This window comes from Pseudophryne corroboree, chromosome 3 (assembly GCF_028390025.1).
Source record: "Pseudophryne corroboree isolate aPseCor3 chromosome 3, aPseCor3.hap2, whole genome shotgun sequence".
Taxonomy (NCBI): Eukaryota; Metazoa; Chordata; class Amphibia; order Anura; family Myobatrachidae; genus Pseudophryne; species Pseudophryne corroboree.
The window spans coordinates 544,762,545-544,782,710 of record NC_086446.1 but is presented as its reverse complement, the minus strand read 5'-3'; the positions used below and the strand labels follow the sequence as shown (position 1 = coordinate 544,782,710).

The 20,166-nt window shown below is 44.4% G+C and overlaps 1 protein-coding gene across 1 annotated transcript in view; it reads left to right on the top strand.

Annotated features, from left to right (window-relative positions):
* LOC135058004 (L-xylulose reductase-like) overlaps positions 1-17,927 on the top strand; it is a 105,030-nt gene extending 87,103 nt beyond the window's left edge. The window contains exons 6-8 of the mRNA XM_063963670.1: positions 11,399-11,463; positions 12,900-13,023; positions 17,538-17,927. Coding sequence (XP_063819740.1) covers positions 11,399-11,463; positions 12,900-13,023; positions 17,538-17,641 — 293 coding nt within the window. The 3' untranslated portion in view covers positions 17,642-17,927. The remainder of the gene's footprint in view (positions 1-11,398; positions 11,464-12,899; positions 13,024-17,537) is intronic.
* Positions 17,928-20,166: the final 2,239 nt, after the last annotated feature.

Genomic DNA, 20,166 nt, shown 5'->3' with positions numbered 1-20,166 from the left:
TAAAACCCCCTGTAGTAGAGACACTTACACATGTAACGCCCCCTGTACCAGAGACGCTTACACATGTAACGCCCCCTGAATCATCGCTTACACACGTAACTCCTCCTGTACCAGTGACATACACGTAACGCCCCCTGTACCAGTGACGCTTACACACGTAACGCCCCCTGTACCAGTGACGCTTACACACGTACCGCCCCCCTGTACCAGTAATGCTTACACATGTAACGCCCCCCTGTACCAGTGACGCTTACACACGTAACGCCCCCTGTACCAGTGACATACACGTAACGCCCCCTGTACCAGTGACGCTTACACACGTAACGCCCCCTGTACCAGTGACGCTTACACACGTACCGCCCCCCTGTACCAGTAATGCTTACACATGTAACGCCCCCCTGTACCAGTGACGCTTACACACGTAACGCACCCCTGTACCAGTGACACTTAAACACATAGCGCCCCCTGTACCAGTGATGCTTACACACATAACGCCCCCTGTAGCAGTGACACTTAGATACGTAACGGCCTCTGTACCAGTGCCGCTTAGACACGTAACGCCGTTTGTACCAGTGCCGCTTAGCCACGTAACACCCCCTGTACCAGTGACGTTTACACACGTAACGTTCCCTGTACCAGTGCCACTTACACACGTAACGCCCCCTGTACCAGTGCCGCTTACACACGTAATGCCCCCTGGGGTACCAGTGCTGCTTACACACGTAACGCCCCCTGTACCAGTGACGCTTACACACATTATGCCACAGTCACACATACACACAACATTCACACACACACACACACACACACACACACACACACACACACACACACACACACACACACATATATATACACACAAACACACATACATACTGTACATACATTACACACATACACAGTCACACATATATACAGTATACACAGACACTGTATATACACACATACACTCACTCTCTTTCCAGACACTTACCTAAGGAAGTCTGGCTGGCCGAAGCTGTAGCAGCTAATCCTCCTGCTGCAGCATGCTCTGCATATGTCTTTGTAATTGTATGCACATATATTCACGATGTATATATAACTGTGAGTCTTGTCTCTTCCCCCCCCCCCCCTGCAACGCCACAGCGATGGACACTGTATCATGCGCCTTCACTGGTAGAACGCAAACTGCTGGGTTGCTATGACATCCAGGGAGAGCCACGACCAGGAAGTGCGGCATGTGACAGGACTTCCGGCTGTGAGACGCGATGCGGGAGTGTGAGGCGGCAGGACTACACAAGGAGGGTATTTAATGGTGGTAAGTGGATTGTCTACGTTTGTATGTCTTGATAAAGGAGCGTCAGCTCCGAAACGTCGACTTTAATACACCAGCTTTGTTTATACTGTTTCGCCTCCTGAGTGCCTTTAATTGATCCGTTTTTGGAGTGCTGCATTACCTTGGACTAGGGCACCGGGGCCAGTTGTACATTACCACAGAGTGACAGCCGATTTGGGAACATAGATAGATAGATAGATAGATAGATAGATAGATAGATAGATAGATAGATATATATATAGAGTGCTATTTTTGTCGAAAAATAGGTTCAGGAACTCCCGTGAGTGGGCAGTTGTGGGCGGAGCTGTGGGTAATGTGGGAGAAGCTACAATGGGAGGACCTTTGCAAGAATAAAGAATTTGGGGGGAAAGGGTGTAGCCTCACTGTAAGGGGCGTGGCTTTGCTGCAAGGGGCATGGCCTTGCAGGAAAAGACTATATGCCACACACCGTAATGTCTATTACACAATATGCCACACACGTAATGCCCATTACGCAATATGCCACACACCGTAATGCCTATTACACATAATGTGACCAACCGTAATGTCAGGGGTTTCATGCTCTGGGTTCCATGCTCATTGCCAGGGGTTTCATGCATGTTGCCAGGGGTTTCATGCACATTGTCAAGGGTCTCCTGCGTGTTGCCAGGTGTTATGTGTGTGTGTGTGTGTGTGTGTGTGTGTGTGTGTGTATGTATATATATATATATATATATTTATACACACACACACACACACACACACACACACACACACACACACACACACACACACACACACACACACACACACACACCCACACATACACTCCAGTGTCCAAAGACTTATGAAGGGTGTCAGGATAAAGTAGATGTAGTATAACATATAGAAGCAGGCAAGGTAAATCAAACACCAATATACTGTAAACATGTTCGTGTTAAAAGATCCTAAGTAAGTGTAGCCGGGGAAGAGAAAGGAAGCCACAGCTTCCCTGGTCACCCTGAGCCCTTGCTGCAAGAAGACTTTTCCTGCAGAGGTAGGTGGACAATCATTTTAGGATCACCCCCTTCTAAAGCCTGGCCACCAGGAGGCTGCTGAGGAGAGGTTGCCGCAGCAACCGAGGGGTTGCCAAGGTGGGCTCAGTCTGGCAGTTACTAACAGATTAGCTTCCAACAGCTAATCTGATACTCCTCTGATACGGTTACATCAGCTGAGACCGTGTCAGGGAAAGCCCAGCAGGAATGGTCACATCTGATGTGACCACGCCAGGCAAGTTGTTAAGGGATTATTACCTTTATACTGGGAATTCATCTAGGTTTAGTATAAAAATGTAGTTGTTATTCACCATTTTTACTCTGGCAGTACGATGGTAAATGTCAATAGCAATCCATGGATTCTGTGTGGGACTGGAGGGATCTGCCCACACGGAAGAAAAGGCACCTTAGGGCTGCTGCAGAGTGGAATCAGTCTGGAAGATACTGTTGCAGCTAAGTGAAGTGACTGCCTGTGTGTCATGACTGTTTTTTTTGTGGACCCAGAGTCTGTGAAGTCTGTGCGGGAAACTGGAGGACTATGTGTAGAATTGGCTGGTCTGAGGAAACCGTGAGACGTAAAGGTAAGGAGCAATCCCTGACTAGGAGTCAAACCCAGGCCTCGGCAAAGGGAGCCATATCCTGACCACTGGAACACCAGGGACTTTGGTGTTGATGACAGGATGATGAATGTATTGTAGTAGGGAGGTGTGTAGCAGAGGATTAACCAGCTGAGAACTGGATGGATATTGTAGATAACAGTTTTACACTCTGCTTTATTGGTGAGAATGAGCAGGATCAATGTTGATCAGTGTTCGACTGAAACTAATGAAGAACAGGGTTGAGCTGGAGATACGCTGCTGGACCAGACTGGCTTCTGGCTGAGGATAAGCTGGACCAGACTGGCTACCGGCTGAGGATAAAATGAGCCGGACCTGAACCAGACTTGTGAGCAACCAGACTGGAACCGGACTAAAGAGTAACCGGACTGGAACCGGACTAGAGTACGACCGGACTGGAACTGGACTTGAGAGAACCCGGACTGGCTACTAAACTTAAGAGCAACCAGACTGGAACCAGACTTGAGAGCAACCGGACTGAAACTGGACTAAAGAGTAACTGGACTGGAACCGGACTAGAGAGCAATCGGACAGGAACCGGACTTGAGAGAACCCGGACTAGCTGCTAGACTTAAGAGCAACCAGACTGAAACCAGACTTGAGAGCAACCGGACTGAAACTGGACTTAAGAGCAACTGGACTGGACCCAGACGTGAGAGCAACCAGACTGGAACTAGACTGGAGAGCAAAAGAACAGAGGCCTGCAGGTACTAAGGTAATAAGTGTAACCTATAGGGAGCTCAGCTACTAGGCCCACACTGAGCTGTGTTATACCTTTTAGTGATTGGTGAATAGAGTGAGGTGATTCAGGGAGTCTCAGGCTGGCACAGGATTGGATAGCTCATGGTCAGGTTATCAGACCCTGGCACATCAGTACTCCAGGTTAGACTCTGATGTGAATTGAGGCCTAGCAGGCTGGGAAAACACTAAAGCCTAAACATCTTAAAATAAACTGAGGATGCTGGATTTTAAGCCCAAACACCAGAAAGCTGAGCAAAGTGGAGAATCAAATGCTGCGCACAGGATCCTGCTGATTACTCATGGAGGAATTCCTACTCAGGTTGTTAATCAAGAGTAAGTAACAGATTGCAGTTTGCATGCTGAGCTGAAGCAGATGCAGGTTACAGGATATGCTGGGGTAAGCCACAGAACATGGGAAGTGCAGTCAGGACCATGACAGTACCCCCCTCCTCATGGGTGGACTCTGGACACCCATATTGAATCTTGGGAAATCTTGAACAGTTCTCATACGGATAGCTGGAGCAATAGAATCCAGAAAAACGCATTGACAATCCCAAACTGTACTTCTCAGAAGTCTTCCCAATTTTCATCTTCAGAATCAAGACCCTTGTCCTCAGTACAGGTAACCATTCACGGTCACTGTCAGTCCAATTTTCTTCCTCTAGAAAGTCCATTGGGATAACAGCGTAAGAATCTTTTCTTGGAACTGAGGAATACAGAGGCATGGTTTTTGAAACTGTAGATCCCCGAAGATTTGATTAACCTCTTTTCCGGAAACCCGTAGATCTCAATGATGATTCCTGAGAGAAGACTTTACCCAAGAACATAGTCCTCCTAAGAAGGGAGTGTAATCATAAACTGGATCATTGTCAGAATCCGGCTCCAATTCTAAGGGTAGATACCAATCTTCTTTAAGAGTATCCATGTCGCACTGTGCATTAACAAATTTAGAACAACACGGGGACCTTGGGGTGGAGTCAACAGTAACATAGCCAATTCTTAAATCAACAGGCTGTATTTGAATTGTTTTAAATGTTCTCCAATTTCTAATGTATTGGTTCATCAAGGTAGTATCTTGCTCAGAAAGTGATGGGTCAAAAAATGGAGCATCAGACGAATGTTCTGAAGACTGAGTGGAAGATGAGACTGGAGAACTAGTGCTATTAGAATCTTCACTAGAAGACAATGAAGTATATGCAAGGTTCAAGTCAAACGTCTTAAGGGGGTCATTCCGAGTTGATCGCACGCTGCCGATTTTCGCAGCTCAGCGATCAGGTTACTACTGCTCATGCGTATGCACCGCAATGCGCACGCGCATCGTACGGGTACAAACCGCATCGTTGCTGTGCATTGCTTCTAGTGACAAATCCATTTGGACAACCCATCGCAAGGAGATTGACAGAAAGAGGGCGTTTATGGGTGTCAACTGACCGTTTTCTGGGAGTGGTAGGGAAAACGCAGGCATGTCTAGGCGTTTGCAGGGCCGGGTGTCTGACGTAAATTCCCGGACCAGACAGGCTGAAGTGATCGCAAGGGCTGAGTAAGTTCAGACCTACTCAGAGACTGCAAAAAAATGTGTTCGTCCCGCTCAGCTGCACATGCGTTCGCACACTTGCTAAATAAAAATACACTCCCCCGTGGGCGGCAACTATACGTTTGCACGGCTGCAAAAAGTAGCTAGCAAGCAATCAACTCGGAATGAGGGCCTAAGAACTTGAAAGTCTTTGATGTCCTTGTCTTGTTCAAGCAGAGATACTGCAGAGGAGCCCTCAATCTCTCAATGAGTGGGTCTATGGCTGACTGTAAAAATATCTCAGAGGATGGAATTGGACTCAAAGGAACAGATGCCATTGAAGTAACCTTAGACTGATGTGCACATTCTGACTTTAGGTTAATAGCCTTGATACTTCCCTTGACTTTAAATGCTACAGCAGAATTATCCTGACATTGATGAGTAGAGGTACTAGTGTTATCTGCAGAGGCTGTGGATGAGGAAACAGAAACAGGGGCAGACTGAAGTCTATTTTCAGAACTAGGTGATAGAAGTCCTTTACTGGGGCAGACTGATATAAGTTCTTTACTCAGATCAACGGGTGGAACCGGTGTGAGTCCGGATGAGCTTGAACTGACTGGAACTGGCGGAGTCTTCAGATGAACAGGTAGGACTGGATTGGATCCAAAGGTACTTGGATTGGCTGATACTGACACTTGGATTGGCTGATACAGACAAATGGATGGAACCAGATTGAGTCTGGATGAGCTTGAACCGGCTAATACTGAAGTTTTTTGACCTACAGATGGAACTGGATTGGCTCCTTAGATTTTGGATTTGGCTGCAACCGAAGGAGACTGAACCGGACATATGGACAGGACCAGATTGAGTCCGGAAGAACTTTAACCGTCTGAGACCAGGAGAATTTTTGGACCTACGGATGGAACCAGATTGGGTTCTGAGGTTTTGGATTCTGATGGAACTGAAGAAGAGTGAACCAGACAGATGGACAGGACCAGATTGGGTCTGGATGAACTTGAACTGGCTGGGACCTGCAGAGTCTTTGGACCTACTGATGGAACCAGATTGAGTTCAGAGATACTTGAAACGGCCGGAACAGAAAGGATCTGAACCGGACAAATGGACGGATCCAGATTGAGTCTGGATGATCTTGCACTGGCAGGAACTGAATCAGAACGTTCAGGTGGTCCATCCTGGGCCCGGACCATTTTGGTTGCCACCGTGGTATCACTCTTGGAAGGAGGTGTGCAAGAGTTCGTGTCTGCACTTGTTGCTTTAAGAATTCCTTCTGGGAACTTGGCTTTACATACCTCCCTTGGGGCTGAAACCCCCTCCTGGGGTTAGCAAGTCAGACAACTTACTTAGGGTTGGCAAATCCAGCTTCCCTTCTGGGGTTAACAGATTAGACACTTCTTCTTTAGTAGAAGACTCAGGTGCCCCTTTTGGAGCCTGAACATCAGATACCCTTCCTGGGATTGGCAGATCAGATGCCTCTTCAGAGACTGCAGGATTGGACCCCCCCCCCCCCCCCCCCCCTTGGGCTGCGGAAACAGACCCCTCTGTGACCTTAAGTGGCTTGAACATTCTTTTCTGGACACTCATCTTGGAATAGGGTATTTTAATCACAGGGCCCAAGTCATAAATTTGAGTCTCTTTTTCAGGAGTCTTCTTGACACCCTCGTCAGCAGTAACAGGATCGGCTACTGAGATTTGTTACAATTTCCTGGCTTGCAAAGACTGCAATACTTAATGAAATGACCAGAATTTCCACAGTAAAGACAGAGGTATAGCTTACTACGCCATTGGTGTTCATCTTCAGAGAGCTTGTGCCGTGGATAGCTCTGATGTACAACTTTTCTTTGCACAGAGGAGACTTTAGTAACTGGATGTGACAAATCATGCTCAACTAAGTCGGTGGTATTCCTGAGGAGTTCAGACATCACAATAAGAATACTAGTCAAGAGTTATTGTAGCTGTATTAACATCTGATAGAGAATCCGCAGTTGGTCAAGAGTCTGAGTACAGAGAGTCCGAGAACATCTGGAGAAGGAGTTCTGCTGCGGACACTGGGCCAATTGCTACGACTCCAGACCCTCCAGACATCCTGCAATATTGCTTAGGAGGTCTCGCGTCAGACAAACACTTTCGGATGGGTCCATGAGGCCAGTTCCAACGGTCATGACTGTATGTTTTGTGAACCCAGAGTCTATGTGAATTCTGTGCAGGTAACTGGAGGACTGTGTGTAGAATTGGCTGGTCTGAGGGAAACAGTGAGACATAAAGGTAAGGAGCAATCCCTGACCGGGAGTCAAACTCGGGCTTCGGCAAAGAGAGCCATATTCCGACCACTGGAACACCAGGGACTTTGGTGTTGATGACAGAATGGTGAATGTACTATAGTAAGGAGGAGTGTAGCAGAGGATTAACCAGCTGAGAACTGGATGGATATGTAAATAACAGTATTACACTCTCCTTACTTGGTGAGAATGAGCAGGATGAATGTTGATTAGGGTTTGACTGTATGCCAGGAAGTCAGTGGGGCTCACCTGTAGGGAAGTGTTGTTTAAACACAAATTTGTCTGCATATGTGAAAAAAGTAATGCAAAGTGCAAATGGGTAGAATTACAAGTGTTAAAGGATATTTATTTATTTATTATTTATTAACAGTTTCTTATGAGCACAGCAAATTCTGTTGCACTTTTCAATTGGAAACAACAGTGATAAAACAAAACTGGGTAATAACAGATAGTCATAGAGGTAGGAAGGCCCTGCTTCCTGTCCTTGAGGAGAAGTAAATACGTGTTTACAAAGGTGATAAAGAATTTCAGCAAGCAAAAGCAAGCGTTTGTGAAGTTGGTGCAGCAGAGAAAGGGGTTAATGAGAAAGTGTATTTCTATGGTTGAAAACTCAAATGTTTTGAATCTGCCTCATCAGGTGTTACCTGGAGATTCCTTTTGCAAAAGGCGGTTAAAGAGAAAGTGCTATGATAAATGCTGTTAATTTAAATGCCTCATAAAAAACATGTTTGCTGTGCTAAGAATACTCTTGAAAGCAAAGTGTGATACAGTGGGAAAAAAAGTCGGTCCTGTGTTTATGCTGTGTTCCAATAATTATGGGAAGTAATAAGAAGGAATATGTTCCTAGAAGGAGCCTGATGATTACAAGTGTTCATTCTCAAGCTAGAGAGTAACCGTTTAGAAGCACAGCAAGTGTGGTGACAGAAGGTTATATAAAGTTGTTGAATTCCTATCTGGAAATTCTTTTCAAAGCAGTGTGCAGCAAAGATATGTTACAAAGTAAAAGACATTAAAGATTACAAGCCAGAGTACAACGAACAGTGAGTTTCAGTATGGTATGATGCCGGGTCTGGCAGGTGAATATTATGAGGAAAATGTCAGTGCAGAAAAGTGTGACCATATGAATACAGTTATGCATGAAATATTGTCATATTATTATGAGCAAATAAGTGACAAAAGAGAAAGTCAGCTAAAGAGAAAGAGTTGCATGAGCAAGTTGTTGAAAAGTTGCAGTGAGTTGTCCTCATTAAAAAAAAGAAGAAAAAACAGAGTTTGAGTTTAAAGCTCTTAAGTGACTGGCCCCAAATTGGCAGTTATGTCTGAACACCTTGAGGTGGGTGAAACATTACAATGTACAATAAAATATGAGAATGATGTGCTTCTCGCAGAGAATAAAAGGTTGTTAGAAAAAGAACATGAGAATGAGGTTTTTGCAAAGCAAGAGCAAGACATTGTTGAATTCTGCCAGAAATGTGTGGAACTTCAGTAGGAAAAGGAAAGTTTAAAAGAATGTGTAAAGGGACATCAGAGTGACGCAGAGCGCACACAACTAAACATGGCAGCTTTAGCTCTGGTGATAAAAGACAAAAGACTATTTAATTGTGACCACGCATGCAAGTTTTAAGGAGCAAATACGGACACTTCAATCCAACGTGGCTACAGCCAGAGCAAAATTCAGAGTGTCTGGCTGAAAGGAATGTGTTTCTGGAGGAAAGTCTTTATAAAGCAGCAGAACAAAGTAAATCTTTGGAGAACAAAATGAACCATGGACATGGTGTGGTTGAAAAATTTCAAGAAGAGAATAAGAATTTTTGTCAAGTACACAGAAACTGTTGCATAATTCTCCAAGTGGAAATGAATGCCAGAACTGCAGTTTTAGTATAAATTAAAAGTGGCAGAATCTGAATTAGCCAGACAAAATGTGAGACTTGTTCAATTTCAAGATGTGGAATGCAGTCTTCTGCAGACTGAGAGCAAGTTGGAAAGTGCAATGGGAAAAATTACCTAGCTGGAAGAGCAGGTCTCTGCAACTAAGAAAATGTGCAATGCGGAAGTGGGAATAGTAGAAGAGGAAAGGAAGTTGGACAACACTCTAAAATTTGATTCTGGGCCTAAACTAATGTCAGACTCTTTACTGAACCTAGTCTGGCAGAAAAACAAAACTTCAAGCAGCAGTTACTATGTATTAATCTTGAAAAAGCTGACATGAAGAGTGATATGCTAGAAATGCAAAAGGACTTGTATAAGGAACAGCAGATTAACAGTGAATTGAGTAAACAATGTAAGATAATATCCTCTTAAATATCCCATTGTGCAAGAATGGAACAAAGTATAAATGTTGACAAACTGCCTAAAAGGCTGTGTTGCAAAAGTGGGTGAGATACCTTGCAGTGACATTCACCTTCCCGTTATATCTGAAGGAGTGAAGTCTTATAGGGTTACAGTTCCAGATAACAAAGCTAAGTCTAAAGTTGGTGATATGGAACTGACAAATACAGATAGTGATCATTTGTATCAAGAGGCAAAAGTACAAGATATACAGAAGCCTACAGAGATATTGATGGCTTTCCAGGATAAGATACTGATTGTGCCATGTGATCCGAGAGATATAAGCATTATTGAAGTGGCTGATAGCCATCAAAGTCATGAGAAGATGTTTATGGATCAATGGAATAAATATTTGAGTATGTTATGTGAAAAAGGGAGTCCAGAAACTGAGAGTGGCAGTGCCAGTATGTCCATTGATGACATAAAGCCAATGTCTGAAGATTATGATGTTGGTGGCTGTCAGGATGACAGTGGCTCTTTGAAAGAGGATGAGTTACCAATGAAATATTCCAATAGCCAATACAGTGTTTAAAGGCTCAAGAAAAAGTCCTTTGTCTGAACCAGAAGATTCAGAGGAAAAGAACATGCTTGATTTTGAGGCAGTTGACAACAGTAAAGATGAAGTACGTTACTTCGGGAAAAAGTTACTTCAAATTCTAAATGCCTAACATGATATCCAAGAATGAAACTCAAGTATTGAATATAGAAGGCAAAGAGTTCAATGGGTACCAGAAAGTTAGGAGAAAAGGAAACTCCAGAACTTGGAAAATTACACCACCAGATATCACAAGAGCCTGGATAATGATCTTGGATGTGGTGGATAGCCCTCAAGAGAGAAGTGAAGAGGGACTTGAGAATGCCTCATCCCATGTCGCTTAACCCAAGGTTTTTGAGCTGGTAAGAGGGATATGTACAGTATCTGTATGAAGGTAAATGGCAGGTGTGACCACACTTAAGGGCTGCTGCAGAGTGGAATCAGTCTGGAAGAGACTGTTGCAGCCAGATGAAGCTGCTGCAGCCCAGGTGGAGTTGTAAAAGCCAGTCAGGCTGCAGTGGCAGTCGAAGAGCCCAGTGTGCCAGAAAAATGGGGGCCAGAATCTAAACCTTCAGAAGGCAGGGAAGACCATAAATCTCTGTGACTGTGCTTATGTTGGTGAGAAGAAGCCAGGCCGGCAGGCCTTAAATGTGAGTAGGCCAGGAGGTGTCTAAACCTGCAAGTGGCAATGAGGACTTTGAGAAGTCCAGAAGGTGCCATACCTGTAAGAGACAGGACTGAGACTTTGTGAGGGGTGAAGCAGTGAGTTAGTGCCCTGAATGGGGACTAGGTTATTTGTTATTTTCTGTTTCATTTATGCTGCCAGTAAAGCATTACTATTATTTATTTACCTGAAAAGCTGTGCATGGACCCTGATTAAGCACCACTGCACCACTCTACCTAGCTAATTACCCCAGAATTGTCACACTACTTTTATGTCACAAATGTCCCTGTATTAAGTGACTTAAATTTAGACATACTTTGTCATAATACTGAGTGAAACTATACCTCACATATTAACCACTTCTCTTTAACATAGGTGGCACAAAAGGGGCTCTTGATATCATATCTAAGACGATGGCTCTTGAACTGGGACCTAACAAGGTGAAAGTCTGAAGGAAAAACATGTTGATTAGAAGTCAGCTATTTTCTTTTCTAAAATGACCAATAGTATAAGTGGGTAGCATGCTCGTTTTGTTAACATTGATAATACAAATTGCTTGCTGTGTAGAAGTTATTTTATATAGGTACCACTAAAGCAATAGAACCTGGTAATCAAAGTATGATAGTAAATGATTGAACTATCTGCCTGAGCAAGTCTACACAAAGCAGAGGCAGACATTTTGTGAGCTTAAGCAAAATGAATGAGAATGCAATGTATGTGTTTATTGGGAACAAGGGTCATCACTGAGACACCACTTGATGGAAATAACATCATTAGGCTATTGAAGTCAGCCAGCACAGATAAATACAGTAGAGGCTGTTTCACCCTTGTTAGGGCTGGCCATTGTTTGTAAATCACCACAAAGACAACAATAGATGTTTGCAGTGATTCATAAGTTTATCCCCACCTACTGTATACAGAGACAGGTTCCTGAAGATATTAGGTAAAATAAAAGCCACTCCAATGTATAATGTGTAGAAGTTTGCTCTGAATTGGAGTGCCATAATTTCTCCCCTGCATCATAGCATTGACATAATTTCAGAAATCAGTTTTGATGGATATATCAAGTACACCCAGTTAAGTTTTTTCATTTCAAGGATTTTTGTATCTTTCCAAACAAGAGGGAGATTACAGCATGCTTATTGCATATTACACCCTTCTGTGTGGTGGTAATTACAGAACACCAATAAAGTAATAATTTATTTTTTAAAATATAAAAAAACTTTCTTAAAACTATAGGAACTTCTGTATGAAGGCAAATGAAGAGAGGAGCATCTCCACTCTTTCCATCATATTTACCTCCTCTCAGTCATCTTGCATGGCATAAGGAGGAGAGGCAGAGCAAGAGCTTTCATATTCATGCCACTCTCTCCCCTCCGCAGTATGACAGTTGTTTTGTTTTTTTAGTAGAACTGCATTGTATATAATCATATGGCACTGCTCCATACAGGGAGCACTATGGTTCTCCGCAAGTTAGTACGTAGGGCCCATAGTTCATTAGACAGTGGACCATTTGTGCTATGTTTGTATATTAGATAAAAGCTTATTTAGTGGTGGAGGAAGGACTGGTTGTATATTGTAATGTTCAGTTTAATGGTTTTATAGAACAATAAGGTACTATAACTAACTTACAGCGTGTAAAAACATACTGCATAAAACAAAAACAAGTGAATTATAAAGTGAAACCCAAGCGGCCAAGCCTCAGATTCATACTTATCAAAGTTGTATCTAACATACAGAGGTGGCAAGATAGGAAGGGGGAAGACTATAACATTCCAGCTGTATAATGCATGTCTGTCACTATACTTGAAGGCAGTCTTTCCCCACAGACAGGAAATGTTAGCTGATAGACAGTGAGGTGTTATCTATTTTTCAGATTCGTGTAAACTGTGTGAACCCCACATTAGTAATGACTGCAATGGGAGAGGCTTTCGTTCATGGCCAGTCTAATAAGGCTGTTACAGAAATGCGAAATCGGATTCCTCTGGGACACTTTGCAGGTGTGTATTATTTACATGGCCACAAAACTTGATTGCTCCACTAAAACTGTCTTAACATCTCTGATAACAAAACTCTCCTGCCCTCTCAGCTTGTTCTCCAATTCTCCCCACACATGGCTCAGCTTGCAATAGTAAGAGGTTACCTTGAGTCCTGTTGGAGAAATAGTACTATATAAAGAAAATTATGAATATTATTATTATTTTTGTATTACCCAGAGGCGTCACTGGATGTGGTGACACCCGTTGCGCACTCTGCATTACTACCCCATGCGGCCAGGGCCGTCATTTCGTGTGGGCTCAATGGGCTCTTGCCCAAGGGCCCCAGGAGTATAAAGGCTGATAGATGAGGGAGCCCTCTTTCCATGGGTACCAGATTTTTGAAAATCAGCCCAGGGGAACCTGGAGATATCAGACTTGAAAGCAATGGTCCCCATCCAAGCCTGTTAATTGCTCTTCCCAGCCTGATATCTCGGGTTCTGTTTGTTTTAGAGTTTTTCTGAGGTATAATCCTAAAGCTGGGACTCACCCCTTTTGGTGGACACTGGCAGCTCGTCTATACTATGCCCAGAACAAGAGATATCAGCCTTCCAGCAGCTGGTCCCTGCTCCAGCTCCATACGACTGGTATGCAATTTTAGATTTTCATTGGTGAATTGCTCTGGCTCCTGAACTCTGATCCCCAAGTCACCAGTACCTCCTAAAAGGTGGGACTCTCTAGTTCTTTTTATCCCATTCAAAGCTAAGAAATACATTTTCAGGAACTGAGATATCTGCAGTCAAGCAAGCTGCCCTCACATCGGAAATTGATAAATATTAAGCCCACTCCACTATCCACCCCTCCCTTACGTATTAAACACCCCCTACCACCCTGGAAGTCATGTACTAGGGCTTCTTCATTTAGCCCAATGCCCCTTCTACAGTTTAGGCCCATCTGTACAGTAAAGGAGTAATTAGCAGAAATTACTGCTCCAGGTCCTACATGCTGAGTGGAGGATAGAACAGCCCCTACCGCCCGTGGGACATCAAAGCTGCCGCTGATAGCACCCCCCACCCCTACCGCTGGAGGATGGGTGTGGGTCCCAGTGCATTGCTGTGCCCAGGGGCCTACACTGCTGTTAGGATGGCCCTTCGTGCGGCTGCCCAAGTAGGTGCTTGGCCTAATTAAAAGGGGGTGTGGTCAAGCGGGATCTCTGATCTGTCACTCCAGAGGGCATGAAGAGAAGAAAAAGAGTAATTCTGTGCTCCACTGGTGGGTATATACAATACAGGATAGTATTATGGATTACACTATGAATAATTACAAAACAATACTCCCCTGCTCAGGTAGCATTAATTCCATTCTTCAAACAAGAAATATACAGTGTAGATTTTTCATCAATGCTTCAATCCGAATAAGATGTTCTTTCAACGGAATACATTTACGTTTTTATGTAAGAAAAAAAGTGAGGACCTAGGTCTAAACTTTAACACGAAGCGGTGACCCTACAATACATTTAAAGGAACCATCACCCCATAGAAATATTGGGTTACGGGATACGAATATAACCAATCCAGCAAGGACTTTTTGTCGGATCTCACACTATATGTGATTCTTTGTTTTTTTTGTATGTATTCAGTTGAGAGAACATCTTATTCAGGGGTGTAGTATGGTTTGCCGGCGGTCGGGTTCCCGGCGACCAGCATACCGGTGCCGGAATCCTGACCGCCGGCATGCTGACAGCTGGGCGAGTGCAAATGAGCCCCTTGCAGGCTTGCTGCGCTCGCCATGCTGCGAGCACGGTGGCGCGCTAAGTTGCGCCACGCTATCTATTCTCCCTCCAGAGGGTCAAGGACCCCCAAGAGGGAGAAAAGATGTCGGTATGCCAGCGGTCGGGATACCAGTGCCGGTATGGTGCTCGCCGGGAGCACGGCCGCAGGCAACCTGAAGACCACCCCTTATTCGGATTGAAGCATTGATGAAAAATCAACCCTGTATATTTCTTGTTTGAAGAATGGAATTAATGCTACCTGAGCAGGGGAGTATAGTTTTGTGATTATTAATAGTGTAATCCATAATACCATCCTGTATTGTATACCCACCGGTGGAGCGCAGAATTACTCTTTTTCTTTTTTTCTATCAATTTATTTCGGTAGCAAGTTATATAGCACTTATTTGTAGTTCTTAGCTGCTCCTTTTCTGCGCAACAGGGGTACACCGACCCTTCTTCACTCCGGAGAGCGTGTTAACCACCTCCGGAGACTGGAATATTTGTAGTGCTGGCTATTTATCTGTGACAGGAGCCGAGTACTTCAGGAGAATCACACTGCAGCACTCGGCTCCCATAACTGCAGAAGAGCCCTCACTTTGGTGTCATCCACTTCCTGCTGAACTTCCCGTACCCGGCTTGTGACGCCACTGGTATTACCATCAAGTATAGATAGTACATTCCACTTAGGTGTTATGGCTTGTGTCATATATCTAGTCATATTTGTAGAAGCTCTTAAGGTGACTAAAGACAGAGTATTAATATGTGTATGTGTGAGTATATTGTATAACTTTGAGCTTGTAAAACGGTTGTGTCACGATCCGGGTATCTGGACGCCATTACCTGCCGTTTAGGTGTCTTCTGAGACTGGCCCAGCGTTCCAAGTCCGGATCTCATCTGTGTCAACACTCTGCACATCTCTCCTGTCATTCTGAGACACTACCACAGCGGCGTCATGTTTGAATCCAACATGGCGTCTCCCGTCCTCCGCGGCCTCCGCCGCCGTTACTGTGTTATTGCTGCAGGTTCTCAGAATCGTGTATCATGCCTGCCGCGGCCTCTGCTGCCCTCCAAGTGTCTCAGCATATAACTATTATCTGGCGTCTCCTGTCCTCCGCAGCCGGCGCCGCCATTATCACTATGTTTGCACATTTCATTTCAAACCAGTTTTCCCTCCAGGTTCCAGCATGGGCGCAGCCATGTTGGATTTGATCACATGCTTCAATTCCTCCAATCCACCATCCCTGGGAATCTGCATAATTGCCCAGCCAATGCCTGCATAGCAGCAGGTATAAGTATCCTGTGTCTGGGCCAGATAGATGTCAGTGCTTTGAAAGTCATACCTTGTTCCAGTCTCTCTCTCCTGTGGTTTGTTTCCCCAGGTTCCAGTTCCTGTCTCCAGCATCCACAAAGAGACCCGCACCTGCTTTCCATCCTGCAGGTGCAGCCTGACTCTACAGTCCTCCGTGGCTGTCCAGTTTTCCAGCTATCTACTATCTGCTTCCAGCAGCCAACTTTCAACAGATTTCAGCTTCTACTAAACACTGGTGCTGATCCAGCGGATCCTATCTTCCCAGCAGTATCCACTACCACCGGTAATCATTTATCAGCTATTCTGTTTCTACGCTCCCTAGCATCTCACATCATCCACTCTGTGTTTTATCACCTGGCTGGTTCCATCCAGCATCCACTCCGTGACTTTAGTACCTGGCTGATTCCATTCAGCATCCACCCTGTGTTTCATCACCTGGCTGATTCCACTCAGCATCCACTCCGTGTCTTACCACCTGGCTGGTTCCATCCAGCTGATACAGCAGCTTACTCAAGTTACCAGATTCACCTGTTACAACTCCTGGCATGTTCCTTGGCTATTTCTACTACTACAACCAGGCCTGGTAAGGTGATTCCATCAAAGGACTTTTACATCTGTTCTAAACCTACCAGTGCTCTGAGATACCTTCTATGGTTATGTGTTCCAGGAACTGTGTTATTTGCCACTGTCTTTGCTGAACCTTGAATGCTGCTTGTTATCACACGGAGTCTGTTAATAAACTTTTATTTTGAATTTTAAACTGGTTGTCATGGTCACACCTTCGGGTGATCATTCTGCACTTACATGTCCAGGGGTCTGATTAAACCTCCTAAGTTTAATTTCATCTCAGCCCCTACAACTGAGGCTTCCTCCCGTCAGCTCAAACCCTCAGTTGTGACAGTTTGGTTCTAATAGGGAACAATTAGTATGACTTGATGATAACCAAACAAAGCCTGGACACCAATCAACCTAAGGACGATTCTCCGTGATGCACACAAATTCAAACAACATACTTCTCCAAAGGCATTGCTACTAAACAATTAAGTTTTCACATAACAACAATTTCTTAGCAGACCAGTTTAAAAGGAAAACAAAATTAAAAGCATGTGAGGCACGGGACTTTATGTTCACTTTCTGGAGAATCGCCCCTAATTGTTCTCCAGTCCTGATCAATATCTCATAGATCCCAACCAGTTGATGAGTAAGATCAGTGATTACATTTGGCCCATGTTTACTGTATATTCTATCCACATAAAATAGCAATCCACTATACGCATCTGATGTTTAAATAATATAATTTTGATAATAATTCCTCCTTAATATACAACTCAAACCATTTTCTTCTGCTTATCACTTATTTAGTAACTTTCTACGACCAGTTTACTGTTTTCTTTAATTTAGACGTTGTTCCTAAATTATCTAATCTCTGAATATATTGTCTGTCTTGATTCTCTCCAGTGGTGGATGATGTGGTGAACAGCATTCTCTTCCTGCTGAGTGATAAGAGCTCCATGATCACAGGGGTCTGCCTCCCTGTGGATGGGGGATACCTGGCTACATGACTTCCAGTAAATCATCTTGATGTGGATCGACCATTTGCTTGACCTCCTATTGTCTCTGCCCATTAATTGCCAGTGCTACAGTAAATATGGAGGTTCGCAGCTATAAGAAAATTTCCAGCAATACGGCTTTTAATCATAGCTATATTTGTTTGATCTTTAATGCTTCCAAGATATGTATCGAGTAAATTTGATTAAACCTAATAATAAGCTTGTGTAGTGAAAACCTATATTTGTAGCATCAATGTGCCTGCCTTACAAGTACATCAATAAACCATTATCCTAAACACATTGGTCCTATATAATTGTGTCTATTACCATATGCCTTAAGAACAGGACTTACAAGAACGGTGAAGTTTTACTAGACCTTAAACTTACAAACTCCACCCTCTTTATTTTATATGCATAGTCCTTTCTTTCTTTCTTTCTTTCTTTCTTTCTTTCTTTCTTTCTTTCTTTCTTTCTTTCTTTCTTTCTTTCTTTCTTTCTTTCTTTCTTTCTTTCTTTCTTTCTTTCTTTCTCTCTCTCTTATGTTAAGCTAAGTGTCCTGAAAATGTTCTAGTTAATATTCAAGGTACAGTATCTGAATTAGATAGTGTAGACAGCCAACTGTTCCAGACTAGAGAATCTAGGTTGGCTGCAGCCTGCCTTGGTGTTATCTCACTGAGGACATAGTAGGTCTAGTAGAGGTCAAAATAGAAGGCCAGTCCTCATCTTCCAGAGCATCCAGATTCGTCTCCCAGGTATCCTCCTTCACCTACATCATACAGACAAAAGCAAAATAATGGATATACCCCCAGAGAGATGGGGGACCTCAATAAAGTCTGCAGCGGAGTCTCCAAAACAGAAGCCAATGTACCTGGCCTCTACAAAGGTCTGCATGTTCTATTTAATCAGTGTAGTGTAGGCTATGAAGTTAGTGTAAAGTGTGATGAAATATTAAAATGAATTACGGAGATATACTGGAGATAAACAGGAGAAAAACAGAAGGACAATGAACCAGACAGCCTCCTCTTATAACTCCAGTCTCACCTCCGCACTCAATTCTATTGCCCCCATCTCCTCTGTCCCCCTCCGCCATTCTAGACCCAAACCCTGGCCCTCCAAGCTGACCCGTTTCCTCCAAAAATGCTCATGCACTGCCGAGCGTCTCTGGAGGAAATCTCGCTCTCTGTAATCCTTCTTCCATTTCACGTTTATTTTCTCTTCCTACAGCTAAGCCCTCTCTCTCGCCAAGCAATCCTTTTTCCAATCACTCGTCTCTTCTCAATCCTCCAGTCTCTGCCACCTCTTTGATACTTTCAACACTCTCCTTCAACCCCCCCTTCCTCCCCTCCCATCCTCCCTCCCTGCCACTGACTTTGCCTCCTTCTTCTCCTCCAAAATTGAATCAATCTGTCATGAAATCTCCTCCCGTCTCCCCGCGTTAGCCCCGCTACTCCCACCATCGCCTCCCTCCAGCCATCCCACCTTGTGTTCCTTCTGCCCTACCACAGACAAGGAAGCCCACTCCCTCATCTTATCCTCTCCCCCCTCCACCTGGACCCCCTCCCTTCCCTGCCTCCTCTGCTCCCTCTCCCCCACTGCCGACTCCCACATGCTCATCTCTTCCACCTATCACTCTCTTTCACTCGCATCTTTCCCTTACCATTCAAACATGCTCTTAACTTAAAAAAAAACTTGACCCTCACCTACTTGCTACCGCCCCATCTTTCTTTTTCCATTTGCCTCCAAATTACTTGAGAGGCTGGTGTACAGCCGTTTCTCAGCTATCTCTCTGACAACTCCATCACTGATCCTCTTCAATCTGGTTTTCACCCCCTACACTCCAGTGAAACTACCCTTGTTAAATTCGCCAATGACCTGCTATTGGCCAAATCCAGGGGTCACTTCTCCCTCCAGACCATTGACCCCTCCAGCTCTGTCCTCGCCTGGTTCACCTCTTACCTCACTAACCACTTCTTCTCGGTGACTGCCTCGGGCTCCACCTCACCCTCTTCCATACTTTCTGTCGGTGTCCTATAGGGCTCTGTCCTGGCCCCCCTTCTCTTCTCCTTTCACACTTTTTCCCTGGGTGTGCTCATAAGCTCCTTCAGCTTTCAATATCACCTATATGCCAATTTGCAACTATACTTCTCCTTTCCCTCTCTGTCCTCTCTAGGGGTATCCAGCTGCCTCTCTGCCATCTCCTCCTGGATGTCTGAGCGCTCCCTGAAGCTCAACATGGACAAAACCAAACTCATCATCTTTCCTCAATCCAGGGTCTCCGCCCTCCCTAATATCTCTGTCACTCTTGACAACTCCTCCCTCTCCTTCACACCCCACGTTCAGTCTCTGGCTCAATCCTGTTGGTTCCAGCCAAGCAACATCGCTCGGATCAGGCTGTTCCTATCTCAGAGTGCAACTAAACTTATTATCCACTCACTAGTCATCTCACGGCTCAACTATTGCAACATTCTCCTGACTGGGTTTCCATGCTTCAATCTTGCTCCACTCCAATCTGTTCTCAAGTTCACAGCTCGACTTAT